Source organism: Panthera uncia, chromosome D4, assembly GCF_023721935.1.
Source record: "Panthera uncia isolate 11264 chromosome D4, Puncia_PCG_1.0, whole genome shotgun sequence".
Lineage (NCBI taxonomy): Eukaryota > Metazoa > Chordata > Mammalia > Carnivora > Felidae > Panthera > Panthera uncia.
This window is the reverse complement of record NC_064807.1, coordinates 54,614,379-54,641,159: the sequence shown is the minus strand read 5'-3', so window position 1 is coordinate 54,641,159 and position 26,781 is coordinate 54,614,379. Positions and strand designations below refer to the sequence as shown.

Genomic DNA, 26,781 nt, shown 5'->3' with positions numbered 1-26,781 from the left:
TGACTAAGTACTACAACAGCAAAGAGGAATATAAAGAGTATTTTTAAAAATATGTTTAATGTCTATTTATCGTTGAGACAGAGAGAGACAGACCATGAGCAGGGTAGGGACAGAGAGAAAGAGAGAGAGGGAGACACAGAATCCAAGGCAGGCTCCAGGCTCTGAGCTGTCAGCACAGGGCCCAACACGGGGCTCGAATTCATGGACTGCAAGATCATGACCCGAGCCGAAGTTGAACACTTAACCGACTGAGCCACCCAGGCGCCCCTAGAGGGAGTAAATCAAATGGAGATAAAGCTATACCCGGGCCCTGTGGCAAGAGGGAACATGTTGGTTGGATTTGGAAGGATTGAAAGAGGGTCAGTATGGTTGGAACTGAGAAAGGAGGAGAAATATAGTAAGAGATGTGGCTGGAGTCAAGTTAGGAGCCAGATCATGCAGGGTCTCAAGGGTCAGATTAAGCATTTTATTTTTATCAAAAGACCAGGAGGAAGACAGCGAGGAAGTAGAGATGACCATGTGGATAGTTTGATCAAATTTGCATTAAAAAAAGAACTATCTGCTGAGTGCAAAACACAAGAGGTCAGAGTAGATGCATGTGGTCTATCTCTGAGATCTTCACAAATGGTGCAATCAGTAGGTGATGGGGCAGCTGGCTGGCTCAGTCAGTTGTGCACGTGACTTGTTTTTTGTTTTATGATTTTTTTGAGGGGGTGCCTTAGTGGCTCAGTCCGTTAAGTGTTTGACTCTTGGTTTCAGCTTAGGTCATGATCTCACAGTTTGTGAGTTCGAGCCCCACATCAGGCTCTGTGCTGACACTGTGGAGTCTGCTTGGGATTTGCACTCTCTGCCTCTCCCTTGTTTATACTGTCTCTGTCTCTTCCAAAATAAATAAACTTTAAAAGTAAAATAAAATTTATTTTTAAAAATTTTTATTTAAAAAATGTTTAATGTTTATATTTTAAAGAGAGCATGACTGGGGGAGGGGCAGAGAGAGAGGGAGACAGACTCTGAAGCAGGCTACAGGCTCTGAGCTGTCAGCACGGAGCCTGACACGGCTCAAACTCATGAACTGCGAGATCATGCCCTGAGCTGAAGTTGGACACTCAACTGACTGAGCCACCAAGGCACCCCAAAAAAGATTTTGTTTTTAAATAATCTCTACATCCAACCTGGGGCTTGAACCCTGAGATCAATAATCATATGCTCCACAGATTGAGCCAGCCGGGCACCCCAATGTGCATGTGACTCTTGATCTTGGGGTTGTGAGTTCAAGCCCTGCAATGGGCATAGAGCTTACTTTAAAAAAATAAATAGGGATGCCTGGGTGGCTCAGTTGGTTAAGCATCAGACAATTGATTTCAGCTCAGATCATGATCTCACAGCTTAGAATCTCATGCTCCCTCTGCCCTTCCCTTCCCCCTCCCCTCCCCAACTCATGCATGTGCAGTCTCTCAAAATATTTTTTTAAAAATTAAAAAGTTAGGGGCGCCTGGGTGGCGCAGTCGGTTAAGCGTCCGACTTCAGCCAGGTCACGATCTCGCGGTCCGTGAGTTCGAGCCCCGCGTCAGGCTCTGGGCTGATGGCTCGGAGCCTGGAGCCTGTTTCCGATTCTGTGTCTCCCTCTCTCTCTGCCCCTCCCCCGTTCATGCTCTGTCTCTCTCTGTCCCAAAAATAAAAAATAAAAAAAATAAAAAAAAAAACGTTAAAAAAAAAATTAAAAAGTTAAATTATTTTAAAAATTAATGAGTACATTGGTGGTGATGTTAATAAATGTGATTTAATTTTTTTTGAGAGAGAGAGAGACAGCGCAGCAGGGGAGGGCCAGAAGGAGAGAGGGAGAGAGAGAGAATCTTTTTTTTTTTTAATGTTTCTATTTTTGAGAGAGAGAAAGAGAGCATGAGCAGAGAAGGGGCAGAGAGAGAGAGAGAGAGGGAGACACAGAATCTGAAGCAAGCTCCAGGCTCTGAATTGTCAGCAGAGCCCAACAAGGGGCCTGAACTCACAAACTGGGAGATCATGACCTGGGCCAAAGTTGGATGCTTAACCAACTGAGCCACCCAGGTGCCCCGGGAAAGAGAGAATCTTAAGCAGGCACCGCACTCAGCATGGAGCCCAGCCCTGGGCTTGATCTCACACTCTGGTCTCAATCTCATGACCATGAGATCATGACCTGAGCAGAAATCAAGAGTCAGATGTTTAACTGACTGAGCCACCCAGGTGCCCCAATAAATGTGATTTAAAAAAATACATGACAGACTTGGACTAGGGTAGTGGGAGATGTGAATTGACTCAAAATATTTAGAAGGCAAAATAAATAGGACTGGGTGATGGAATAAATGTGTGAGGGTGTTTGAGGAGAGGTTACAAGAATTGGGAGAGACAAAGGTGATTCCCAGGCTTTCATATGTCTGGAGAACATTTTTTTGTTTTGTTTGTAGAGCAGAGAGATGAATTCAATATCCTCTCAGATTAATTTCAGTCTAGGGTTGTGGCTTTTATTTTTTTATTTTATTTCTTAAATTTTTACTTATTTGAGAGAGAATGTGCATGTACATACGAGTGGGGAAGGGGCAGAGAGAGAGAGAGAGAGAGAGAGAGAGAGAATATCCTAAGCAGGCTCCACACTGTCAGCACAAAACCCGACGCAGGGCTCGAACCCACGAACCGTGAGATCATGACCCGAGCCAAAATCAAGAGTCAAACGCTCCACCAGCTGAGCCAGCCAGGTGCCCCAAAAGTTGGACACTTAACCAACTGAGTCATCCAGGAGCCCCAGATAGTTTGTGTGTGTGTGTGTGTGTGTGTGTGTGTGTGTGTGTGTGAGTCTATTTATTTTGAGAGAGACAGAGAGAGCACGAGTGGGGCAGGAGCAGAGAGAGGGAGAATTCCAATCAGGCTCTGTGCTGTCAGCGAAGAGCCTGACAGCAGGCTTGAACCCACGAAACTGCAACCTCATGACCTGAGCCAAAATCAGGCGACCCCCAGATTGTAGTTTTTAAGTTTTCCTTCTTCCTAGCCTGATTGTCTTAAAAAGTACAAGGGAAGAAACCAGGTGAAAAAATTTTGAGCACTTATATCTTTATATTGAGGTATACTTAATATAAACGGCATAAATCTTTTTTTAATGTTTACTCATTTTTGAGAGAGAGTGAGCAAGAGAGAGCAAGCATGAGTGGGGAAAGGGCAAAGAGAGGGGGAGGTACAGAATCCAAAGCAGCTCCAGGCTCTGAGCTGTCAGCCCGGAGGTTGACACAGGGCTTGAATCCACAGACTGTGAGATCATGACCTGAGCCGAAGTTGGTCACTTAACCAACTGAGCCACCCAGGCACCCCTAAACTGCATAAATCTTGAATGTACACCTTGTTGAAATTTTACATATGTGTACACTGTTATAATCATCACCAAGATCAAGATATAGAAGTTTCCAGAGCACCTGGCTGGCTCAGTGGGTGGAGCATGCGACTCTTAATCTTGGGGTTATAGGTTCAAGCCCCACATTGGGTGTAGAGATTACTCAAAAATAAAATCTTAAAAAGACATATATGTTTATATACTTATATAAATTTCTTGCACACCAGAAACCTCCCTGGGTTCTCTTCACAGTTAGTAACCACCAAGAGTAATGACTACTCTGACTCCTATTATATGAGATTGTAATATAATATGTATTTGGTCTTTGTCCTGATTCCTGGCACAAGAGCTCCTAAAACTCTTGTAATTTTCTAAGTCATAATGGTAGAAGCACATCATTCGTCATTTTTAATAAGTCCCTCTCAACCATACCTGAGTTTATATTAATGAGGTGACTCAAGATGATTCCTTAGATAGCTTCAGGATGGGGGTTGGTTGCCAGAGGAACCAACCATGTAATTATGAGTATGGAACTTTCAGCCTCATCCCCTAACCTCTGAGAAGGGGAGGAGAAATGTGGATTGAATCAAGGTTAATGATTTAATCAATCATCCCTTCATAATGGAACCTCCATATAAACCCTAAACTATGGGGTTTGGATTAGCCTCCAAGTTGGTGAATATATCCACATACCATGAGGGTAGTGTACCCCAAGCTCCACAGGGACAGAAGCTCCTGTGTTCAGGACTCTTGCAGACCTCACTCCCTGTCCATCTTCATTTAGCCCTTCTTTTGTTTCTTTTATAATATCCTTTATAATAAGCTGGCAATATATTTATTTTCCTGAGTTCCATGAGGTATTATAACAAATTATGAACCCTGATTAGGAGGTCACAGGAACCCCCAATTTATCTATCAATTGGCATTTGAACTATTTTCATCGATTGACATTTGAACTATTTTCCATTTATGGCTGTTATGAATAAAACTGAGTACTCTCATGCCTTTTGGTGGACGTAAACACTCATTTCTGTTGATATAACCAGAAGTAGTTCTGGATCATAAGGTACACATACTTAGCCATAGTAGGTACTACCATAGATTTTTTCCAAATTGTACCAATTTATGTGCCCACTAGCAATGTATGAGAGTTCCAGTTATTCTACCTCACTAATCCTTGGTATCATCAGTCTTTATTTATTTTTTAAGTTTATTTATTTTGGGAGAGACAGCACAAGCAGGGGAGGGGCAGAGGAAGAGGGGGACAGAGGATCTGAAACAGGCTCTGTGGTGACAGCAGCAAGCCACCCACATGCCCCGTTGTCGTCAGTCTTTTAAAAGCAACTGTGGACTTTTAAACTTCAAGGTGAATCTTTATTCCACAGAAATTGTGAGCTCTGCTGGGAGGTACATTTGGCGATAGTTCCTGGGATGTCAAAATGAAGTGCACCAACTCTGAGGATAAGCCTACAGCCTTTGACATGGGCAGAGGATACCAGGAACCAAGTGCAGCCCAGCATGAGCCTAGATTCTCAAAGGAATTCCAGACTCTTGCCCAATGGGCTCCTGGGTCACCAAGGGCATTGTGAGGCAAGACAGAACTGCAGCAAGAGGCTCAAAAAGAAAGCTGAACCACTTCTGACCCATTCACCCTGTTCATGTCTCTGAAGGGATAGGCCTGACCAAGTAAGATGGGGCTGCCTTTCCCAAGGTGGCACTAGAGATTAGTGGCAGTGCCCACTTGGGATGGCAGAGGACTCTGTCTCAATCTGGTCTGTTTTGGCTTGGAAAACAAATCTAAATCTTGTAGGCAGAACCTTAGATGGGTCAACAGAGCTCCCTGGAGGTATGAAGCCTGAAGCGACCAGCAGGTAACTGGGCACTACAGCCCGAAGCCAGTCAACCCCAAGCAAGAGCATCCTGCTTCCTCAAAGGGTTTCTTTACCTGAGGAAAAGCGGAACCAGCACTCAAATTCCTACAGCATCTTCTGAAAATGGAGGCAAGGGTGATCCTGAAGAAGCCCCCTTCTCTAACTGACAAGCAAAACGGCCACTATACTCTGTAGTTCAGAATTTCACCCAATATGCCCTCATTGAGATGCAACCAGGGCCCAGAGGGAGAGGCAGGCAATGGCAGTCCCCTGTTCCTGTCCTCAATTTAGGAGACATAAGAAACATAAATTAAGGCGTGAGGCCTATTTCATAAAGCACAAAGACCCTGTGGCCCGCAGGTCGTGGGAGTCGAAAGGGAGGCGAGGTCGTAGCTGAGGGAAAGGTGACTGAGGAGCTGTTGCAGCTTGGGCAGGAGAGTCGGGAGAGGTGGACAGCAGGGAATCAGGAGACTGAGTGGAGAACGGAGCCTTAGGACTCTCCAGGGGTGGGAAGGCGGGCAGAGGACCAGGGAGCGGCTTGGGGTGGCTGCGCCGGGCAGGGCAGGTACTCTAAAGAAGGAAAGTCTGGGCACGCCGGCCGGACTCCACCTTACGAGGGTGGGGGAAGGAGGTCCTGCCTCCTCGCACAGAGTCCAGCCCTTGGTGCTGGAGCTCCGTTTGTGATAGGTTCGGGGAAAGTGCGGCGCTCAAAAGGAGATAACCAGTGGTGGTTGCCCAGGAAAGGCGTGTGCTGGGAGGGATTCCTTCTCCGAGCCGGGTTAGTTGTCTTCACTTCCGGGTGCCTGCGGATGAGTAGGCGGGGGTCCAAGGTCAGCGGCCAGAACGCAGATTGCTTTGACCCCTGGTCTTCTACTTCCAGCGGCACTCCGACGACCGTTGAAAATGCGCGGGCGGCAGCAAAACGACAGCCGCGAATTTACCACTTGCAGACCCTAAACCCCACCTCTGAAGGCCAGGCGGCGTCTCCGTGGCGACGTGCAGCGAAGTGCGGCTGCGCAAGGGTGACGGAGCGAGGGCGAAGGGGAGGGGGTGTTTTGGTTCCAGCCGCTCGCCGTCCTTTCAGACTTGTCCGTCTGAAAGCTTCTCGTTCCTTCTTTCCCTAACCCCTTCCCTTTCCCTTTCCCTTTCCCGGCCCCGGTCCTCCCTCCCTCCTTTCCCTTCTGCCTGCCTCCCTGGGTCCGGGCCATTTTCCGGGCCAGGCGCTTTAAAGTGCGTGGCCCCGGGGCCCAGTATATGACCCGCCGTCTTGCTAACCCTCGCTACCCCCGCCCCATGTGGCTGCGGGGCCGCTGCGGCGCTGCCCACTATGGCCCGGAAAGCAGTTAGCAGGAAGCGGAAAGCGCCTGCTTCGCCAGGAGCTGGGAGCGACGCTCAGTGCCCGCAGGTGAGGGCTGAGAAGCCAGGACTCGGGTTATATCGCCGAAGCACCCAAAGGGGGATAGAGTCCTGAGATAAGGGAACCGGAACCCGGGACCAAGGTTTGTAATCAGAGGTGGGGCAAGAGCGTGGCCCATCCAGTACGGTAAGGGCTGGGCCCCCAGGAATTCATAGGAGAGCAGAAAGGACAGAGAGATGACACACTGAAGGGAAACTTGGAAACAGGGTATACTCCTCAGAAGGCCTACAGCCGGGAGTGGGGCTTGAGGGGAAACTAGAATCTTGGCTTTGGAGGAAGGGAAACCGACGTCGAGTGGAATCAGGAACAAAACCTCCCAGAAGGTACGCGGAGGGAGAGTGAAGTCCACCTCCGGTGGTGGGGTGGGGGGGAGGGGGGCAGAGATGATTGCGACCTTTATATAGGAAAGATTCTCCCTCCGGCTACCTCAAGCCCCAACATGGGGTTTTTGGCTCCTGGACCTTTGTAAAAAACAGCACTTCTCAGGTATCATTCCTATACCTCCCTCTTTGAAGGAGAAGACCTTGTTGGACGCGTATTCGGACTCTGATTTCCCGTGCCTCCTACCCCGTTAGTGTTTGATCTTTCGAATTCTTCAACCGCCTGGAGCGCGGGACAGGGAGGAAGTCTTTGATAGTGCATCCCTGGAAGGTGTAGGACCCCAGTCTGGCCCTAGTTGCACTCTCCATGCTCCGCGGGGAGTACAGACTGAGAGAGAGAAGGGGACCGGGTAGAGATGCAGCCCAGGTCGGTATAGTAATTATGTGGCCCCTCATTCCCTTCCCTGTCAAGTATAGCTTTAGGGGATTTGAATCCTTCACTCCTAAAAGGCCTAGTAAACCTTTTGACCTCTTTTCTGCTTCCATTCCCTTGTCTTTCAGCTCTTGTTTCTCATAGGTTTGACTATGAGCAGTATCTTTTCAATGTTGGAAGAATTAAATTGGACTTTTCTGTATTGAGTTACCTATTCTGTTGTATGTGAATCCTGCAGGATGAGTTCTTGGTGATTTCTCTGATACAGGAGGATCTGTCCTTCTGAACGAAGGTAGCCAAAGCCCTAATTTCTAATGTTGTTTTACACAGTTTGGCTGGGATCACTCACTTCACAAAAGGAAAAGACTCCCCCCGGTGAAGAGATCCTTAGTGTACTACCTGAAGAACCGAGAAGTCAGGCTTCAGAATGAAACCAACTATTCTCGAGTGTTGCATGGCTATGCAGCACAGCAACTTCCCAGTCTCCTGAGGGAGAGAGAGTTTCATCTTGGAACCCTTAATAAAGTGTTTGCATCTCAGTGGCTGAATCATAGGCAAGTGGTGTGTGGCACCAAATGCAACACGGTAAGTGTCTGGGGTAAGTGAACCTTACCCTATGTCCTGCTCTAGAACCTCTCACTGCTCACTTTCCTCATCAGTTTCTTTTGGGAGGATATTGCCTTACTCTGCTTTCCATTCCCTCCTATCTGTTGATAACTTCCGCCTCTCTTTCTGTCCCTTTTGCCACTTCCTCATTTCTTTCCTGATAAATCTTCAGAGGAGCCTGTTTCTTTAAGCCTCTTGCCATATGTACAGTTGTTCCACTGCTTTTTTTGGCCTCATCTTTTTGTCTTGCTTTTTAAGTCAGAGAATGCAGAGGAAAGATTTAGGAAAGAATGATGCTCAGGGAGGGCATCATTTGGGATACATAATAGTGGAAACTTAGGTCTTACCTGCTAGACTAAAGGCATATATAAAAATATTTAAGGATGTGTGGGTGGCTCAGTCGGTTAAGTGTCCAACTTGGGCTCAAGTCATGATCTCATGGTTTGTGGGTTCGAGCCCCACATCGAGCTCTCTGGTGTCAGCGAGAAGCCTGCTTTGGATTCTGTTCCCCTTTCTCTGCCTCTACCTTGCTCATGCACTCACTCAACACACGTTCTCTCTCTCTCTCAAAAATAAATAATATTAAAAAAAAATTAACTAGCACTTGGCTCAAGATAAAGCGAGCATTACTTTTTAGGGAGTAGAATCTAAAGATGTATTTCTTTTAAGAAAAGGCAGAGAATGTGTGTTTGGTGGTATATTTCAGGATATAAATGTTTGCTCTTTGTAAAGTAGCCTCCTGAAGAGGATTCAAAAGAGAGAAAAATTATTATATAAGTAGGAAAGTGTTCTTACACAGAATGACTTAGAAAATAGTTATAAGTGAATGAAAGGAAAAATATGTCGGTAATCTATATAATAAGCACAATTACAGGCATAGGTAAAATAGGTCAATCCATGATTGGATATTACAATATGATTGGAACAGAAGGACACAAATAGCATGATTTCAGAGGAACGGTAAGAGGCAGGGCCTGGAGGTGGGAAATGATTCCAAAGGAAGCATGAGAAAAGATGGGATGTAGGCCCAGCTGCTCTCTCTGTTTTCACCTCACCCTGAGTGATTAGACAAGTAATGTCATAATGGCTGGGTAAATTTTCCTTAGGCAGAAGCACAGATTGATTGAAAGAGAGAATATCCTTCTAGATCAAGAAAGTGTTAAGTGCTAGAAGTGTTTGTTTATAAAGGACATAGGCAAAGATTTAAACAAGAGTTTTAAGGAAGGAAATAATATCTTGGAGGTTGGGGCCAAACTGACATTTCCTCTTCTGTTGAGGGTTTGCTGCTCGTCATACAGAAGCCTTTCAAAACTAAGTAGTGGTAGGGCACCTGGGTGGCTCAGTCACATAAGCATCATACTGTTGATCTCAGCTCAGGTCATGATCTCAGGATTCATGGGATCGAGCCCCAGGTTAGGTTCTGGGTTGACATCATGGAGCCTGCTTGGGAGTCTCTCTCTTCGCCCCTCCCCCCCCCCCCCTTGTGCACACGGGCCCGTGCTCTCTCTCTCAAAAAAAAAAAACTTAAAAAAAAAAAAAACCCTAAGTAGTTGTGGAAAGACAAAACTTCCTTTTCTTAGTTTCTCATGCCACCACTCATGGTTTAAGAGCACTGTCATTGTGACTTGGAGTAGAAAAAGAGTTTCCCCATTTGGAGGAATTCATTCTGCTCTCCATGTACATCATCATACTGTTTTGCCTGGCAAATGTTGCTGAATTCTGAACTAAGTTAATAATAGTCTTTTTCTTGAATTTATTGCCTCTATTTTGAAGGTTTGAATAATGTAAAGTAATAATTTACTTTTTTTTTTTTTTAATTTTTATTTTTGAGAGAGACACACAATAGTGCGAGCGGGGGAGGGTAAGAGAGCAGTGAGAGGGAGACACAGAATCTGAAGCAAGCTCCAGGCTCTGAGCTGTCGTCAGCAGAGAGCCTGATGCGGGGCTCAAAGTCACAAACCATGAGATCACGACCTGAGCTGAAGTCACAAGTTTAACTGAGCCACCCAGGAGCCCCTAATCTACTCTTAATACCTACCTCTTTCTGACTTCCTGTGTCCTCATAACCTAAGGTGTTTAAATGAGGGCCTATTTTCTTTATATAGTTTATGTTGTTCTTTGTTTAGCTTCCAGAACCGAAGGAGGGAACCAGAAACACTGCTCTTAACTTTGTGACATTTGGCAAATGATTCTCTTGTGTGCCTTTGTTTTCCCATCTATAAAATGGGAGTGGTAATATACAGTGCTGAGAATGTGGCTGTGCACATCTTGGGAAACACTTGTTAGCAATATCTTCCTTATGCAAAAATAGTAGTGGTCCGGGCAGCTGTGTGGCTCAGTGGGTGAGCACCCAACTCTTGGTTTCTTCTCAGGTTGTGATCCTGGGGTTGTGGGATCCAGCCGTGCATCAGGCTCCATGATGGACATGGAACCTGCTTGGAATTCATTCTCTCTCTCTCTCTCTCTCTCTCTCTCTCTCTCTCTCTCTCTGTTTTTCCCTACCCCCCCTCCCCCACCCCACTTGTGAGTACACCTATCTCTAAAAAATATGTATATGTATTTGTGGTGATAATGAATGGAAAGCTTTTTCCAATGCTGTTTGCATTCCTTGGGACTCCACTCAGTTTGAAAGAAAGGAAAATTAAACAATCTTTGGAAAATATGCCAAGATTTGGGGGAAGAAGAGTTTGTGTTGGATTCTCAATAGTAAGTTTTGGTGTATTGAAATTTTGCTACAGTGAAGCAATTTAAATGTATCAAGTAGGAAAAGTATACCACAACCATTTATATCTTAAAATAACCTATTAATTAATGTGTCTGCTGGTTAGAAGCTGTTTTTGTCTTGGGTACTGTTGGTATCATTAGCATTTAACTGAATATACACAAATGCTAAAAAGCCCTATCATTTCCCAGTTAACTAGCTTGGGGCAATAGTATTGAAACTTCTGCTGAGGCATTAGGTCATCCATTATGGAAAAAAAATCAGATATATTCTATGTCTTTCTGTAGCTTGATTCCTGAGGTGGGAATTCTGCTATGCTATGGGCTAACACTCAAACTAGGGGCAGTCACTTAAGCCCCAGAATTCTCTGGGCCTATTAAGCATAACTACAAGAATGGTCAACGTATGTCTTAATCATTAATAACATTAGTATGGTCATATATATTTTTAAGTTTACTTATTTATCTCGAGGGGGAGAGAGAGAGTGCACATACTTGTGGGAGGGGCAGAAAGAGAGAGAATCCCAAGCAGGGCCCATGCGGTCAGCTCAGAGCCCAATGTGGAGCTCAAATTCACAAACTGCAAGATCATGACCTGAGAAGAAATCAAGACTCAGGTGTTCAACCAACTGAGCCACCCAGGTGCCCCAGTATGGTCATATTTTTTCTTTTCTGTCTTTCTTTTTTTTTTTTTTTTTTTTTAATTTTTTTTGAGAGAGACAGAGACAGAGCAAGTGGGAGGGTGGGGTGGGGAGAGAGAATCCCAAGCAGGCTCCATGCTGTCAGCGCAGAACCCAATGTGGAGCTCTAATCTCGAAACCTCGAGATCATGACCTGAGCTGAAAGCAAGAGCCAGACGTTTAACCGGCTCAGCCACCCAGGCACCCCTGGTCTTGTTTTTTTCTTTACTTAGAGAAAAAGGGGTAGTATAACCTTAATTGGAACATGGGTCTGGAAATCAGGTTGGGTAGGTATATTTTCCTGGTTTAGGATTACAAAGTCAAATTGTGTACAGAGCCAGACACAAAAGCTAATTTAGAGAAGCTTGTGAGGCACAAGACAGTAAAAAGTAGCAGGGACTGCAGAGAGCCAGAGAAGGCATTCTTGGCTCTAGCCAGTTTTTGCCATGCAGGAATTTTTTTTTTTTTTTCTTTAAGTTTACTTATTTTGAGAGAGACAGAAACAACACAAGTGGGGGAGGAGCAGATAGAGAGGGAAAGAGAGAATCCCAAGCAGGCTCCGTGCTACCAGCACAGAGCCCAGCATGGGGCTCAAACCCAGGAACTGTGAGATCATGACCCAAGCCAAACTAAGAGACTCCCAACCAACTCAGCCACCCAGGATTTTTTAATTGTTTTTTAATGTTTGTTTATTTTTGAGAGAGAGAGAGAGCATGAGCTGGGGAAGGACAGAGAGAGAGGCAGAATCTGAAGCAGGCTCCAGGCTCTGAGCTGCCAACACAGAGCCTGACGTGGGGCTCGAACCCATGAACCGTGAGATCATGACCTGAGCCAAAGTCAGAAGCTTAACTAACTGAGCCACTCAGGTGCCCCAAGAATTTTTTTTTGTTTTGATGTTTATTATTTTTGAGAGAGACAGTGCAAGCAGGGGAGGGGCAGAGGGAGAGGGAGACCCAGGATCCAAAGTGGGCTCTGTGTTGATAGCAGAGAACCTGATGCACAGCTCAAACTCCCGAACCGAACTGTGAGAGCATGACCTGAGCCAGACACTTAACTGAGCCACCCAGGCCCCCTGCCATGCAGGAATTTGAACCTATTGTTAATTTTTCCTTTTAAGGAGAAACTGGAAATCTGGATTTTTATGGGGAAGAGTGTTAACCATTTGTGAAGATTATCGAGAGTCTGGTGTGACAAGAGCTTTAGGTGTCTGAAAGAGAATTATGAGATTAAGGTTGGAAAGGTTCATTAGGATCAAATTATGGAAGCCATGAAGTGTCAAGTTAAGATTTTATTTGTTGAGGAGTGGAGAGACAAGACCCAAGGATTTGAAACAGGGAATGACATGGTTGGAGTACTACTTTAAGGGAAAGTAGTTACAGGATGCTAGTGCTATAGTATAAATGAGAGGTAATGAGGGCCAAAAGCAGGACAGTGGCAGGGAGAGAGTGAGAAGGAGACAGATAGAATACATCTTAAGAGGGTGAGGGGCGCCTGGGTGGCTCAGTCGGTTGAGCGTCCGACTTCAGCTCGGGTCATGATCTCGCAGTTCATGAGTTCGAGCCTCACGTCGGGCTCTGTGCTGACAGCTCAGAGTCTGGAGCCTGCTTCGGATTCTGTGTCTCCCTCTCTCTCTGCCCCTTCCCCGCTCATGCTCTGTCTTTCTCTGTCTCTCAAAAATGAATAAACGTTAAAAAATTTTTTTTTAAAAGAGGGCGAATGGGTGGCTTGATCAGCGGAGCCAGGATTTATTAATTGTTTTTTAATGTTTGTTTATTTAAAAAAAAATTTTTTTTAATGTTTATTTATTTTTGAGACAGAGAGAGACAGAGCATGAATGTGGGAGGGTCAGAGAGAGAGGGAGACACAGAATCCGAAACAGGCTCCAGGCTCTGAGCTGTCAGCACAGAGCCTGACGCGGGGCTCGAACTCACGGACCGCGAGATCATGACCCGAGCCGAAGTCGGCCGCTTAACTGACTGAGCCACCCAGGCGCCCCTATGTTTGTTTATTTTTGAGAGAGAGAGAGCGTGAGCTGGGGAAAGACAGAGAGAAAAGCAGAATCTGAAATAGGCTCCAGGCTCTGAGCTGCCAATCTTGATCTTGGGGTTGTGAATTTGAGCCCCACGTTTGGGCATAGAACCTACTTTAAAAAAAAAAAAAAGATCTTAATGGTACCATCTGTAGATGGTGACATGCTCAGATATAACCCAGAGGATTAAGTCAAAATTGATACTGATGTCTTGAACCTGGGTAACTAGAAGGATGGCAGAAGTACTGAACAGATTTGAAGAAAAAATGAGTTTAGTTTTATATTTTCACTTAGCTGAAATTTAAAAGAGGGGTAAAGGGGAGTACCTGAGTGGCTCATTTGGTTATATGACTGACTTTGGCTCAGGTCATGATTTCATGGTTCGTGAGTTCGAGTCCCACATCAGGCACTCCTGTCAGTGCAGAGTCTGCTTCGGATTCTTTGTCTGCCTTTCTCTCTCTGCCCCTTCCCGTACTCTCTCTCTCAAAAATAAATAAACATTTAAAAAAAAAACCAAAACCTTAAAAAAGTAATAAAAGAGGGGTAAAGATTGAAGTTAGTGATTTGGGGAATAGTCATCTATATATAAGGGATTATTGAAATTCGTGCACTACTGGGGTGCCTGGGTGGCTCAGTTGGTTAAGCGTCTGACTTCAGGTCATCATCTCACAGTTTGTGGGTTCAAGCCCCACATCAGGCTCCGTGCTGATGGCGCAGAACCTACTTGGGATTCTCTCTCCTTCCCCTCCTCCCTCCCTCCCTCCCTCCCTCCCTCTCCCCCTTCTACACTCGCCCACTCTGTCTCTCAAAATAAATAAACTTAAAAAAAATTTGCATACTACCATGGGAGAGAGGGTAAAGAAGACACTTTTTTTTTTTAATGTCTGTTTATTTTGGGGCGCCTGGGTGGCGCAGTCGGTTAAGCGTCCGACTTCAGCCAGGTCACGATCTCGCGGTCCGTGAGTTCGAGCCCCGCGTCAGGCTCTGGGCTGATGGCTCGGAGCCTGGAGCCTGTTTCCGATTCTGTGTCTCCCTCTCTCTCTCTGCCCCTCCCCCATTCATGCTCTGTCTCTCTCTGTCCCAAAAATAAAAATAAAAAACGTTGAAAAAAAAAAAATTTTAAATAATGTCTGTTTATTTTGAGAGAGTGTGCATGCAAACAGGGGAGGGGCAGAGAAAGAGAGAGAGAATCCCAAGTAGGCCCCATGCTCAGGAGTTGGGGCTGCTGAATGAGGGGGCCTTGATCTCACCACTGGGAAATCATGACCTGAGCCAAAAATCAAGAGTCGGATGCTTAACCTACTGAGCCACCCAGGTGCCCCAAAAAGGCACTCTTAACTTCCATAAACCTTGCCGAAAATTGCGAAAATTTCATTATATGTGTCTTTTCTGGGCATGATGTGGGGAAGGTGGTGTGGAGACAAGGCCATAGTTTTCATGAGATTTTCAAAGGGAGTACTATGAGCCAAAAATGGGTAAGAGCCACTGATATTGAAAGGGTGGCTAAAGATAGAACCTTGGAGAATGTCTACATTTATGGAGCAGGAACTGCTACAAGGAGACCAGGGAGGTCAGAGGAGAACTAGGAGAGTACCAAAAAAATTCAAGAAGGGGGATATTTTGGAGCACCTGGTTGGCTCAGTCAGAAGAGCATGCAAATCTTGATCTTGGGGTCGTGAGTTCAAGCCCCACATTGGGTGCAGAGATTACTTAAATAAAATTTTTTTAAAAAGAAAAAAAGGTATTTTGAGAGGGGATGGTTTGAAGAGGAGGATAGTAATAGAGTGATAATGTATGCAGAGTTTGAGGTATTTAAGACTATCAGGGACTTAGCATAGTAGATAAAATTGCTTATTGCAGTTACAGAGAACTTACACCAAAGGGAACCAAGGAGCCTCTCAGTAAGAGGGTGTTAGAAGGGACTTAGAAGACTGATTTGTGGGAAGGCTTAAGGAAATGGGACTTTCACAGGAAAATTTCCTGTGAAATTATTTTCACCCAGACACCAAGGCCTAGCTGATAGTACCAGGCTCACTCCCTACATATCAGGGCTGCTTTCTTTTTCTCACCATTTCCCAAAGTAATGGTCAAGGGTATACTGCTGACTTCCCAGATAGACTTGGTGGATCATAATGAAGCAGACAAAATGAGTTTAGGCTGCGATTTGCTGTCAGATGGGAGGAAGAAGAACTTTAGGAGCCTAATTTTGGGGATGGGGAGGACTGGTAAGCACCAGGGTTGAGAAAATAGCTGTAATGTTTTCACTGAGTTTACATATGCAGATTCCTGAAATAAAAGCAGAATATGAGATCCAATTTGAGACACAGGAAAACAAAATATGGTGAAGTGTGGGAGTTTTGCTTTGACCAGATCTTTAATTCATGCTCCTTCATTTTACTATTTTATTTCCCCAAAAGGATTATACCCTTTTAGAAGATACTTTTATCTTAATTTTTTACTTTTTTAAAGATTTTATTTTAAAGTAATTTTTACACCCAACATGGGGCTCAAACCTACAACTGAATGAGCCAGCCAGTTACCCCTAGAAGGTACTTATAAATGCTTGCAGAATTTCTTGGGCCCAACCAGGTGTACAGCATTCTTATCTGTATCCTACAGTTTTGTTTCATAGGATAGTAATCTGTAAATTAGCCATTTTTAAAATGACGTGGTTATTCTCTGCCTAGTAAGAAATGTTCAGATTTATTCCAGAATTAGTCTTTATGTTATTTTCAGAATATTTGACTCTTAGAGGAAGATTTTATTATTTATGTTTTATTGTTTATTTTTTGACAGAGAGAGGCAGAACATGAACAGGGAGGGGCAGAGAGAGAGAGAGACAGAGACAGAGAATCTGAGGCAGCTCCAGCCTCTGAGCTGTCAGCACAGAGCCTGACATGGGGCTCGAACTCATGAACCCCAAGATCATGACCTGAGCTGAAGTCAGACGCTTAACCCACTGAGCCACCCAGGCGCCCCTAGAGGAAGACTTTAGATGTGGAAATGATAGAATTGTTATGTTGGCAAGTTCATCTGCTGGGGCACATGTGTGGAAGTGTTTCTACATGGGAAATCCTTGTGGAAATGCCTCAAATTCTAAGGTTTCATATAGAGTTAATTGATGTTAGGAGGCTTTAGGAAGAGGAACAGTAGAAATATGTTTATGCCCCTTACATGTGAAGGTGCTAGAGTTGTTTTTTTCCTGCCCTTTTCTGACTTGTCTTCATGTCTGGGAAGGCCTTTCTTGGATTAACATAGGTGTGGGACTCAGGAATCCTGTTTTGTGTAGTGCATTGCAGACTGTGGATCACCTTCTGTTTGTGAGAAAATTAATGGTCAAGAATGTTAGGGCCTGACCAGCAGTCCTGTGGAGGGGTTCAAGAATTTTAGGGCAGTTTTTCTCAACAAGAATGTTGATGGTGTTTTTGGTGGTTTCTTTGTTGTCTGAGACTTTATCTCATATTTTACAGAATATTTCACATTCCTGGTTTCTAATATACTCTGTATATTCCAGCAGTGCTCCCAACCCTCTCTACCCTGCACCCCCAGTGCTCCAAAGAGGAAGTAATTTATAGGGTGTTCAGGGAGGATTTCCCAAAGGAGGAAGGGGCTTCAGCTAATGGGGAGGAAGCAGAGGTGTGTGTTCTGTAGCCAAATCAAGAAAGTACAAGAAATGTTGAGGGTCCCTAATAAACCCATTTGGCTGATGCAGGGCAGAAACTATGGGGAAAGAGACTGTGACACATTCGCTGGAGGGTTGGCTAACTGAATCTCCCTTGAATAATTTTTTTTTCCTTTGGTTCATGCTAGCCTTTTTTTTTTTTTCTTTTTCTAAACATTTATTTATTTTTGAGGGAGAGAAACAGAGTGCCAGTGGAGGAGGGTCAGAGAGAGAGGGAGACACAGAATCTGAACCAAGATCCAGGCTCTGAGCTTTTGGCACAGAGCCAGACATGGGGCTCGAACTCAACTGCGAGATCATGACCTGAGCCAAAGTCAGTTGTTCAACTGACTGAGCCACCCCAACGCCCCTCATGCTAGCCTTTAATAATGAATAATCTTGTTAATCACCTTTCTCATCTAGACAATTGAGTCACATGCAGTATGATCCCTGATATATTTAGAGCCTGTTCCTATAGCTCTATAGCCTTGGAGGATGAGGAAACCTGAGTTGCTGAGAGCAGAGGTTTGCTGGGAGGTGCCTGATAGGCCAACTACCGGAGGAAAGTTAATAATAAAACAGTCTAGAGGTGCCCAGGTGGCTTAGTTGGTTAAGCGTCCAACTTTGGCTTGGGTCATGATTTCACGGTTTGTGAGTTTAAGACCCATATCGGACTCTGCGCTGGTAGGGCAGAGCCTGCTTGAGATTCTCTCTCTTTCTCCTCTCACAAAATAAATAAATAAACTAAAATAATAATAATAGAACAGTCTAGTTATTTCAGTTGGTTCCTACTTTCCTTGAACCCTTCTGAAGCTTGTCCTCCCTACCCCCAAGGCCAATCACTTGAACGGCTATCATATCACCAAAGGAATAAAAAAGTTCCATGAGCTAAGCATGACTTCCTTTGTCAGTTTACTTGTTTTAAAATTTTTTTTTAATGTTTTTATTTATTTTTGAGACAGAGAGAGACAGAGCATGAGTGGGGTGGGGCAGAGAGAGAGGGAGACACAGAATCCAAAGCAGGCTCCAGGCTCTCTGAGCTGTCAGCACAGAACTTGAGGCAGGGCTCGAACTCACGGACTGTGAGATCATGACCTGAGCTGAAGTCAGACCCTTAACTGACTGAGCCACCCAGGCGCCCCCAGTTTTCTTGTTTTAAATTGATGCATATTTGATTTCTGATACTTAGGCTTTTGTTTCTCAGGCATGACCCAGAAACCAGCTGCATCACAGTCACTTGAGGTGTGTGCTAAAAATGCAGTTTCCTTGTCCCTGCTCCAGTATGGATTCAGGATTTCCCTCAGTGAAACCTAGGAATTGACATTTTATTAGTATTTTTTAAAATTTATTTACATCTATTTATTTATTTTCAAGTTCATTTATTTTTTCTCAGTACTCTCCACACTCAGTGTGAGGCTCAAACTCATGACCCCGAATTCAAGAGTTGCATACTCTTCTGACCGAGCAAACCAGGTGCCCCTATTTTTTTTTTTTTTTTTTTTTTTTTTAAGTAATCTCTATACCCAGCATGGGGCTTGAACTCATAACCCCGAGATCAAGAGTCATATGCTCTACCACCTGAGCCAGCCAGGTACCTGAAGAATTGGCATTTTAAACAAGCTCTCAGGCAATTGTTACGTGAATCACTGGATTAGACTTTATGCTATGTAGCAATAATTTTTTTGCTACCTTATTAAATCTAGATCAGTTGTTTGAATCCTCCCTGTATTTTCTAAACTATGTTCAGGGCGTAAGTAGGACATTATAGTTGATGGATCTGGAAGAATGTCCTTGTAGGCATCTTGGTTAATATCTGTTCAGCAGCCAGTAGGGTATAATTAGATGTTATTTCTGCACTTTGAGGAAGCCCTTGACAAATGGTTATTTTTCTTTTCTTTTTCAATTATTATTTTTCTGATTTGCCTGTTCCTGATCTCAATTACAGATAAAGCAAGATATTTGCCCATTATTTTTTCTTTTTTTTTTTTTAATTTATTTTTGAGACAGAGAGAGACAGAGCATGAACGGGGGAGGGGCAGAGAGAGAGGGAGACACAGAATCGGAAACAGGCTCCAGGCTCCGAGCCATCGGCCCAGAGCCCGACGCGGGGCACGAACCCACGGACCGCGAGATCGTGACCTGGCTGAAGTCGGAGGCTTAACCGACTGCGCCACCCAGGCGCCCCTGCCCATTATTTTTTCAAGTCAGATCTTAGCTTAGGACATTAGTTTCCAAGTTTTGGTCTCTTTTCTAGCAGATTAATATGTAAACATATGTCAGAATATCCACATTTGTTTGTTTTTTGTTTTTTGTTTTTAAGATTTTATTTTATTTTATTTTATTTATTTATTTTTTTTATTATATACAACCATCACTTTTTTTTTTTTTTTTCAACATTTTTTATTTTTATTTTTGGGACAGAGAGAGACAGAGCATGAACGGGGGAGGGGCAGAGAGAGAGGGAGACACAGAATCAGAAACAGGCTCCAGGCTCCGAGCCATCAGCCCAGAGCCTGACGCGGGGCTCGAACTCACGGACCGCGAGATCGTGACCTGGCTGAAGTCGGACGCTTAACCGACTGCGCCACCCAGGCGCCCCTTTAAGATTTTATTTTTAAGTAATCTCTATACCCAACTTGGGGCTCAAACTCAACCCCAAGATCAAGAGTCTCCAGCTCTTTTGACTGAGCAAGAATATCCACATTTATACCAACAAATTTGATGATGTCATTTTGTATTGCATATTTAGATTCAAAGATTTGTGGGTTGAGTCTGGGCTCCGTTTTTTATTAACTTTGTGCCTATGGACAAGCTCAAATACCTTCTCTTAAGCCTTTCTTCTCTCACCTTTAAAATAAATGGAGAAAGTAGTACCTGCCTAGCAGGGTCAGGAACAGAATTAAATAAAATGTTATTCAGCACAGTGCCTAAAACATGTGTTTAGTAAATTGTTGATGTAATTAATGGTGGCAGTGAAGAAGAAGTGGCAGTAGTGATTTGTTGGTCCTAGACTTTAGGTTTATTTTTGGCCAGGTTCGGGTGTGCTTAAGGTAAATAGCATTTCTGTACCCTGTAAATGGCTTCTTTCTGTATGGTAGTTACATCCCAAGCAGCTTAGACATTTTAAAATAATTCATCTAGGGCCACCTGGCTGGCTCAGTCAGTGGAGCATGCCACTCTTGATCTCAGGGTTGTGGGTTCGAGCCCATGTTGGGTGTAGAGATTACTTGAAAATAAAATCTTGAAAGAAAGTATCATCTAAAAATAAATAGATAAATAAATAATCCCTATTGTATTTATTATATTTATATAATAATTTATGTAAGGAAGTACAATTAGGAAATTATATTTAATTTCATTATAGAAGGAATACAGATAAAAGCAAAATATTTTTCTGTGTACAAATTAATACCTAGTTCTGATAAGGATGTGGTGAAACAGGTACATATATACATTGCCACTGAAACCCTTTTTTGACAGCAATTTGGCATTATATTTCAAAAGTCTGGTACATATTAATTATTGAATGAAGAGCCTAAAAATATCATACCCTTTGACCTAATATTTTCAGACTAGGGGATTTATCCATAGGAAGAGAAGTCTTTTTTAATGATATAATCATTGCAAGCTATTTTATCTAAATATTAACAAAAAGAGAATACTTGAATAATTTATGGTAAATCACATCTGCATGATATTATGCAGAAATTAACATAATTATGAAGACTAATAACATGCAAAGCATTTGATATGTTAAATGTAATGAGATACAAAATTCTATCTGTGCTTATTATAGCTGTACACAATTATGCATTGACAAATGAAAAAACAGATTTGAAAAGAGAGGGGGCACCTGGCTGGCTCAGTTGGTGGAATGTGCAACTCTTGATCTCAGTGTCATGAGCTTGAGCCCCATGTTGGCATAGAGATTACTTGATAAAGATAAAAAGAGAGGATTCTGAGTGATCTTTCTTGCATTTTTTTTTGCTTCCGTTATTGTTGATAAAATATTGTTGTTGTTTTTTTCTTTTTTTTTTTTTTTTTTAGTACTTATTTAGTTTTTGAGACAGAGAGAGACAGAGCATGAATGGGGGAGGGTCAGAGAGAGAGGGAGACACAGAATCTGAAGCAGGCTCCAGGCTCTGAGCTGTCGGCACAGAGCCCGACGCGGGGCTCAAACTCACAGACCGTGAGATCATGACCTGAGCCGAAGTCGGACACTCAACCGACTGAGCCACCCAGGCGCCCCAAAATATTGTTAATAAACTTATTTTTTTAAATGTTACTTCAGCTAGATGAATCTTCTTTTTTCTTAGTCTAAAACAATGGTGGAAGTGGCCTTGTTCATTCCTTGTCTTGTTTACTGACAAAAATTCAGCATAGTTATGTATTATATATCTTTTCTGGGTGGAGGAAGTAAAATACAGTGGTAGGATATATAGCAAAAGGAGTTTCCTTTCTGAGTCACATAAGGATTTTTTTCGAACTCAAAATAACATCTAGAGAGAAATCTTCCTTCTGAGTGGGCAAATACACAACCATATTGTCCTTAAGACTTGGTACTATAATGCTCAGAAAGTAAAAGTGAGAGAAATAGGATTATGCAGTCATATCATTGTTTTAACACTGTTATTATTGAAAGCTTATAGTTTTTTAATATACCAGATAAGTAATTAATATGTAACTATAATCTCTCTACTTTCCAGTAGTTTAGAGATAAGGCTCCCTGTTAATTCTGAATAGATGGCTTTATAACTAATTAGAAATGCTGTAGGGGAAGAAAAAGCTGAAAATAGAGTTGATTTCAGGGTTGTGAGTTTGAGCCCCGCATTAGGTGTAGAGATTACTTAAAAATAAATCCATAAAAAAAATTAAAAAAGAATACACTTCCAATAAATTACTCTTTAAAAAAATCAGTTTATTGAACTTGTTAGATATAAAATTTGCAAAGAATTATGTCACTTAATTCTAGGATAATTATAAATCCTAGTATGTCCTCCTTCCACAAAAATCATGATTCTAGTGGGAAAATACCAGAATTCAGGATCCCATAGGAAGTACCATTGCTAATTTTAGCAAGTCAGCCCATAGCCACCTTTTGAAGGAACAGTTTATAGTCACAATTCAGAGAGTAAGAGGTCTTGGCATAGCATAGGAGCCTGGATTTAGATAACAAGGATGTTCATTGCAGTGTTTTATACTACTGAAAATTTGAACACAGCATAAATGTTTAATAATAGATGCAGGATGCCTGCTAGCTCAGTTGGAAGAGCATAATTACATAAAAGAAATCTTTAAAAAATAATAATAGGAAATACATTCAGTAAATGCTAGTATACACATACGGTGAACTACCTTATAGGCATTAAGAAATATGTAGAACTATATCAACTAATTTGGAAAGCTGTTACTGCTGTATTAAATAAAACTATATAAAATAATATGTGACATCACATTTTACAAATGAAGAAATATACGTAGGCATGTGACTGAGTGTGTAGTAAAGGGCCTGAAAGAAGATACAGAGAGTGAGTGATAGGATTGTGGTGGTTTATATTTCCTAATACCTGCTTTTCTATGTTTTATAAATTTAGGATGCATTATTTTTGTAATTGGGATCCAAAATGTCCTATTTATTTATTTATTTATTTATTTATTTATTTACTTATAACTTTTACTTATTTTGGGAGAGAGCACGAGTAGGAGAAGAGCAGAGAGAGAGAATTCCAAGCAGGCCCACACTGTCAGTGTCAAGCCCAGTGTGGGACTCGTACTCACATACCATGAGATCATGACCTGAGCTGAAACCAAGGATCAAAAGCTTAACCGACTGAGCCACCCAGCCTCCCCAGTCCTTTTACTTTAAATAACCACACGATCTCTCCTTTAATATACTTGGAATTAAAACAATGACCTGGGCTTTCTGGTGTCACAACTCTTCTAGGTCCTGAACAGTCTGAAATATTTGTAGCTCTGGAGTCTTGATATTGTTCAAGCAGCATATTGAGCTCAGCTGTATCCCCAACCTCCTGTGCAACAGGATGCAGGTGGGCAGGGAACTGGCTTTTACAGGTGGGCTAGACAGAATGCCTGATTTTCCTGGTCATCGTTGGAGTCTTGAATACAACTCATTATCTTGATCCTTTTCTTATATTGTGCAAATCATATGTGTTCGTTGAGAAAAAAATTAAGATAACTGGGACTATGTTTTTATTTATTTATTTATTTATTTTATTTATGTTAATGTTTTATTTATTTTTGAGAGCCAGAGACAGACAGAGTGTGAGTGGGGAGGGGCAGAGAGAGGGAGACCCAGAATCTAAAGCAGGCTCCAGGCTCTGAGCTGTCAGCACAGAGCCCGACGTGGGGCTCAAACCCACAAACTGTGAGATCATGACCTGAGCCGAATTCTGACGTTTAACCAACGAGCCACCCAGGTGTCCCATGTTTTTATTTATTTTGAGAGAAAAGAGAACAAATCCCAAGGATCATGGGGCTCAATCCCAGGTCCACGAGATCATCATCTGAGCCGATATCAAGAGTCTGAGCTTAGGGGCGCCTGGGTGGCTCAGTCGGTTGAGCGTCTGACTTCGGCTCAGGTCATGATCTCACAGTCCGTGAATTCGAGCCCCACGTTGAGCTCTGTGCTGACAGCTCAGAGCCTGGAGCCTGTTTCAGATTCTGTGTCTCCATCTCTCTCTGAACCTCCCCCATTCATGCTCTCTCTCTCTCTCTGTCTCAAAAATCAATAAAGGTTAAAAAAAAAAATTAAAAAAAAAAAAAAAAAGAGTCTGAGCCAACTGAGCCACTCAGGTGCCCCAGGAATTATGTTTTTAAAAGCTTATTCATTTAGGTGCCTGCCTGGGTCACTCAGTAGAGCATGCACCTTCATCTCAGGGTTGTAAGTTTGAGCCCCACGTTGGGTATAGAGATTACTTAAAAATAAGATTTTTTTTTAAGCTTATTTATTTTATACCATAGCATGAACAGCTTTCCATGTTAATAAATATTCTCTACTCTTTTTTTTTTCTTTTTTTTAAGTAAACTCTACCCCCAGCAAGGGGCTTGAACTCATGAACCCAAGGTCAGTAATCACATACTCTACTGACTGAGCCAGGCCCATTCTTAAAAGCTGTATAATAGTCCACTGTGTGGCTATACCCAATCCCCTATGGTGTCTCACTATTTAAAAATTTATTTTATTTATTTATTTTTAAAAGATTTTATTTTAGGAGCACCTGGGTGGCTCTGTTGATCGTCCGACTCTTAGTTTCGGTTCAGGTCACGATCTTGTGGTTTGTGGGTTTGAGCGCTGTGTTGGACTCCGCACTGACAGTGCAGAGCCTGACTGGGATTCTCTCTCTCTCTCTCTCTCCTCTTTCTGCCCCACCCCTGCTTGCATTTGCACACATGCTCTTTCTTTCTCTCTCAAAATAAATGAATTTAAAAAAAAAAAATACTTAAAAAAAAAAAAGATTTTATTTTTTAAGTAATTTCTATACCCTGTATAGGGCTTGAACTCTCAACCCCAAGATCAAGAGTTATATATTCCACCAACTGAGCCAGCCCGGTGTCCCAAAATTAATACATTTTAGTTAAAACTATTCACCAATCATTATTTCCATAGCATAAGTTCTTAAAATTGAAATTATAGGCTTTACGTGTGTTGAAATTTTTGATACATATTGTCTGACCATTTTCTGTTGATCTTCTTGGTCTTGACTCTCTCCCTTGCTCCTACTCATTTTCTTGGTTTGGAATAGGAATGGATTCTTTGATTTTGGTTGTCTTCCATTTACCCAACTTTCAGCAGACTTAGGCTGCCCAGTTGGCTTTTTCTGTCTGACTCAGTATAATTTATCTTGATATCTGTGTAATCTATGTGGATTTGTTTTCCTTTATCCATTAGGCTCCAGCTAAAACACTTCGGAATTTTAGAAATTTTGTGAGCCCCTTCATTTTATTAAGCTGCCTTCATCTTTCTATGTATGCACATTTGTGTGTATCTACGTGTATTATACATGCATTCAGAGATATACTCTCTAATTTTATAAGCTTCCTGATTGTAAGGCCTTTGCTTTCATTTTTTGCCCCTCTGTTCTAGAATGTAAGCTGCAGGGAGCCATTTAGATTCAAACTTACCTTGCCATGCTGCTAGTTCCTGGCAGGGATCCCAGTAGGTTAATGTGGAGCAGCCCCATTCTGGGATTTGTTACAGGAACTGCATGAAGCCTTGGCCCCTTGTCAGAGAGCTTGGGGAAATACTCTGTGGCAGCTCACTCACATCCCTTTCCCTTCCTTTGAAAAAGCAAAAAGTTTCTGTCCTTCACATGGTGCTTTGTCATTCCTCTGCAAGAGTGAGGTTGGGGGTAAACTCCTGGTTTCCTGGGTCCTTAGCTATTAACTTTTTCATTTCCCCTGTATCAGATGTTTTTCATCAAGTGTAGATGAAACTACACCATACAGAACTAAACAAACATTAGAATAGTGTATTGCTGGGGCACCTGGGTGACTCAGTTGGTTAAGTGTCTGACTTCAGCTCAGGCCATGATCTCACAGTTCACGAGTTCAAGCCCCACATTTGGCTCTCTGCTGTCAGCACGGAGCCTGTTTCAGATCTTCTCTGCTCCTGCCCGGCTCATATTCTCTCTCTCAAAAATAAATAAACATTAAAAAAAATAGTGTATATTTTTTAGAATAGTATATCACTATTAATTGTTACTTGTTAAGCACCAATTATGTGCCAACCCCTGTGCTAGATGCTTTATGTTTTATTAGATCTTTTAGCAACCCTAAAGGTAGGTCTTATTCTATTTTTATAGATGAGAAACAAAATATAGAAAGGTTAAGTGACTTGGGGCGCCTGGGTGGCTCAGTCGGTTAAGCGGCCGACTTCGGCTCAGGTCATGATCTCGCAGTCCGTGGGTTTGAGCCCCGCGTCGGGCTCTGTGCTGACAGCTCAGAGCCTGGAGCCTGTTTCAGATTCTGTGTCTCCCTCTCTCTGACCCTCCCCCATTCATGCTCTGTCTCTCTCTGTCTCAAAAATAAATAAACGTTAAAAAAAAAAAATTTTTTTTAAAGAAAGGTTAAGTGACTTGCCTAAGATCACACAGCTAATAGGTAACAAATTTGAAATTCAAATCTAGATTTCTCAAAACTGGAGTCATTGGACTTAAGACTTTCTTGGACATGAATAGTTGAAACCTTTTCTCCACATCTTTTCTGGATGGCAGAAATGGACCTCTGTATTAAGACAGGAATGGCCACACACACACACGGATAAAAGAATGGGCTGACACAGTGGCTAAAATAATCTTTAGCCTGCCCTCAGATTCCATAAGAGAAACTTGGATCTTTCCAGATTGCAGGTCAGTTTACTCTTGTATCTTATCAAATTCATTACTCTTAGTATACAGAACAGATTCTCTACATCAGTGCTTCTCAAGCATCAGTATACCTAGAGATCTTGGGAAACTCCAGATTCTTATTAAATATGTCTAGGGCAGGGCTTGAGATTCTTGGGTTCCAACAAGCTCCTTTGAATAGCAAGCATCTAGATCAGTGATTATTAAACCTGGGCAATCATTAGATTCACCTGGAGATCCTTGAAAAGAAGTCAGTTTTACAGGCCCCAGAGTTGGAAATTGGAGGCATTTTAGGGTAGGGCCTGGGAATTGTTTTTCTTTTA

General features: G+C 42.8%; 2 protein-coding genes across 3 annotated transcripts in view; both read left to right on the top strand.

Annotated features, from left to right (window-relative positions):
* The first annotated feature begins 4,794 nt into the window (after positions 1 to 4,794).
* Positions 4,795 to 6,355, top strand: LOC125920878 (uncharacterized). Its single transcript, XM_049628103.1, has 2 exons — positions 4,795 to 4,861; positions 5,731 to 6,355. The coding sequence occupies exons 1-2, from the start codon at positions 4,795 to 4,797 to the stop codon at positions 6,348 to 6,350; spliced, it is 687 nt and encodes a 228-aa protein (XP_049484060.1). The 3' UTR covers positions 6,351 to 6,355.
* A 15-nt stretch (positions 6,356 to 6,370) lies between these two features.
* Positions 6,371 to 26,781, top strand: part of DCAF12 (DDB1 and CUL4 associated factor 12) — a 38,890-nt gene continuing 18,479 nt past the window's right edge. Inside the window, exons 1-2 of one of the 2 annotated variants that reach the window (XM_049625220.1) lie at positions 6,371 to 6,631; positions 7,727 to 7,981. In XM_049625220.1, the coding sequence (XP_049481177.1) occupies positions 6,554 to 6,631; positions 7,727 to 7,981 (333 nt within the window). In that variant the 5' untranslated portion in view covers positions 6,371 to 6,553. Of the gene's footprint in view, positions 6,632 to 7,027; positions 7,391 to 7,726; positions 7,982 to 26,781 lie in introns of those variants that run through there. The other variant, XM_049625226.1, reaches the window with a different exon arrangement.

Excerpts from the sequence above, each read along its gene's own strand:
- LOC125920878 (XM_049628103.1), top strand. The coding sequence starts at position 4,795 with ATGAAGTGCACCAACTCTGAGGATAAGCCTACAGCCTTTGACATGGGC. Across the intron at positions 4,862-5,730 it reads CAGAGGATACCAGGAACCAA|GGGTGGGAAGGCGGGCAGAG; the intron begins GTGCAGCCCAGC and ends AGGACTCTCCAG.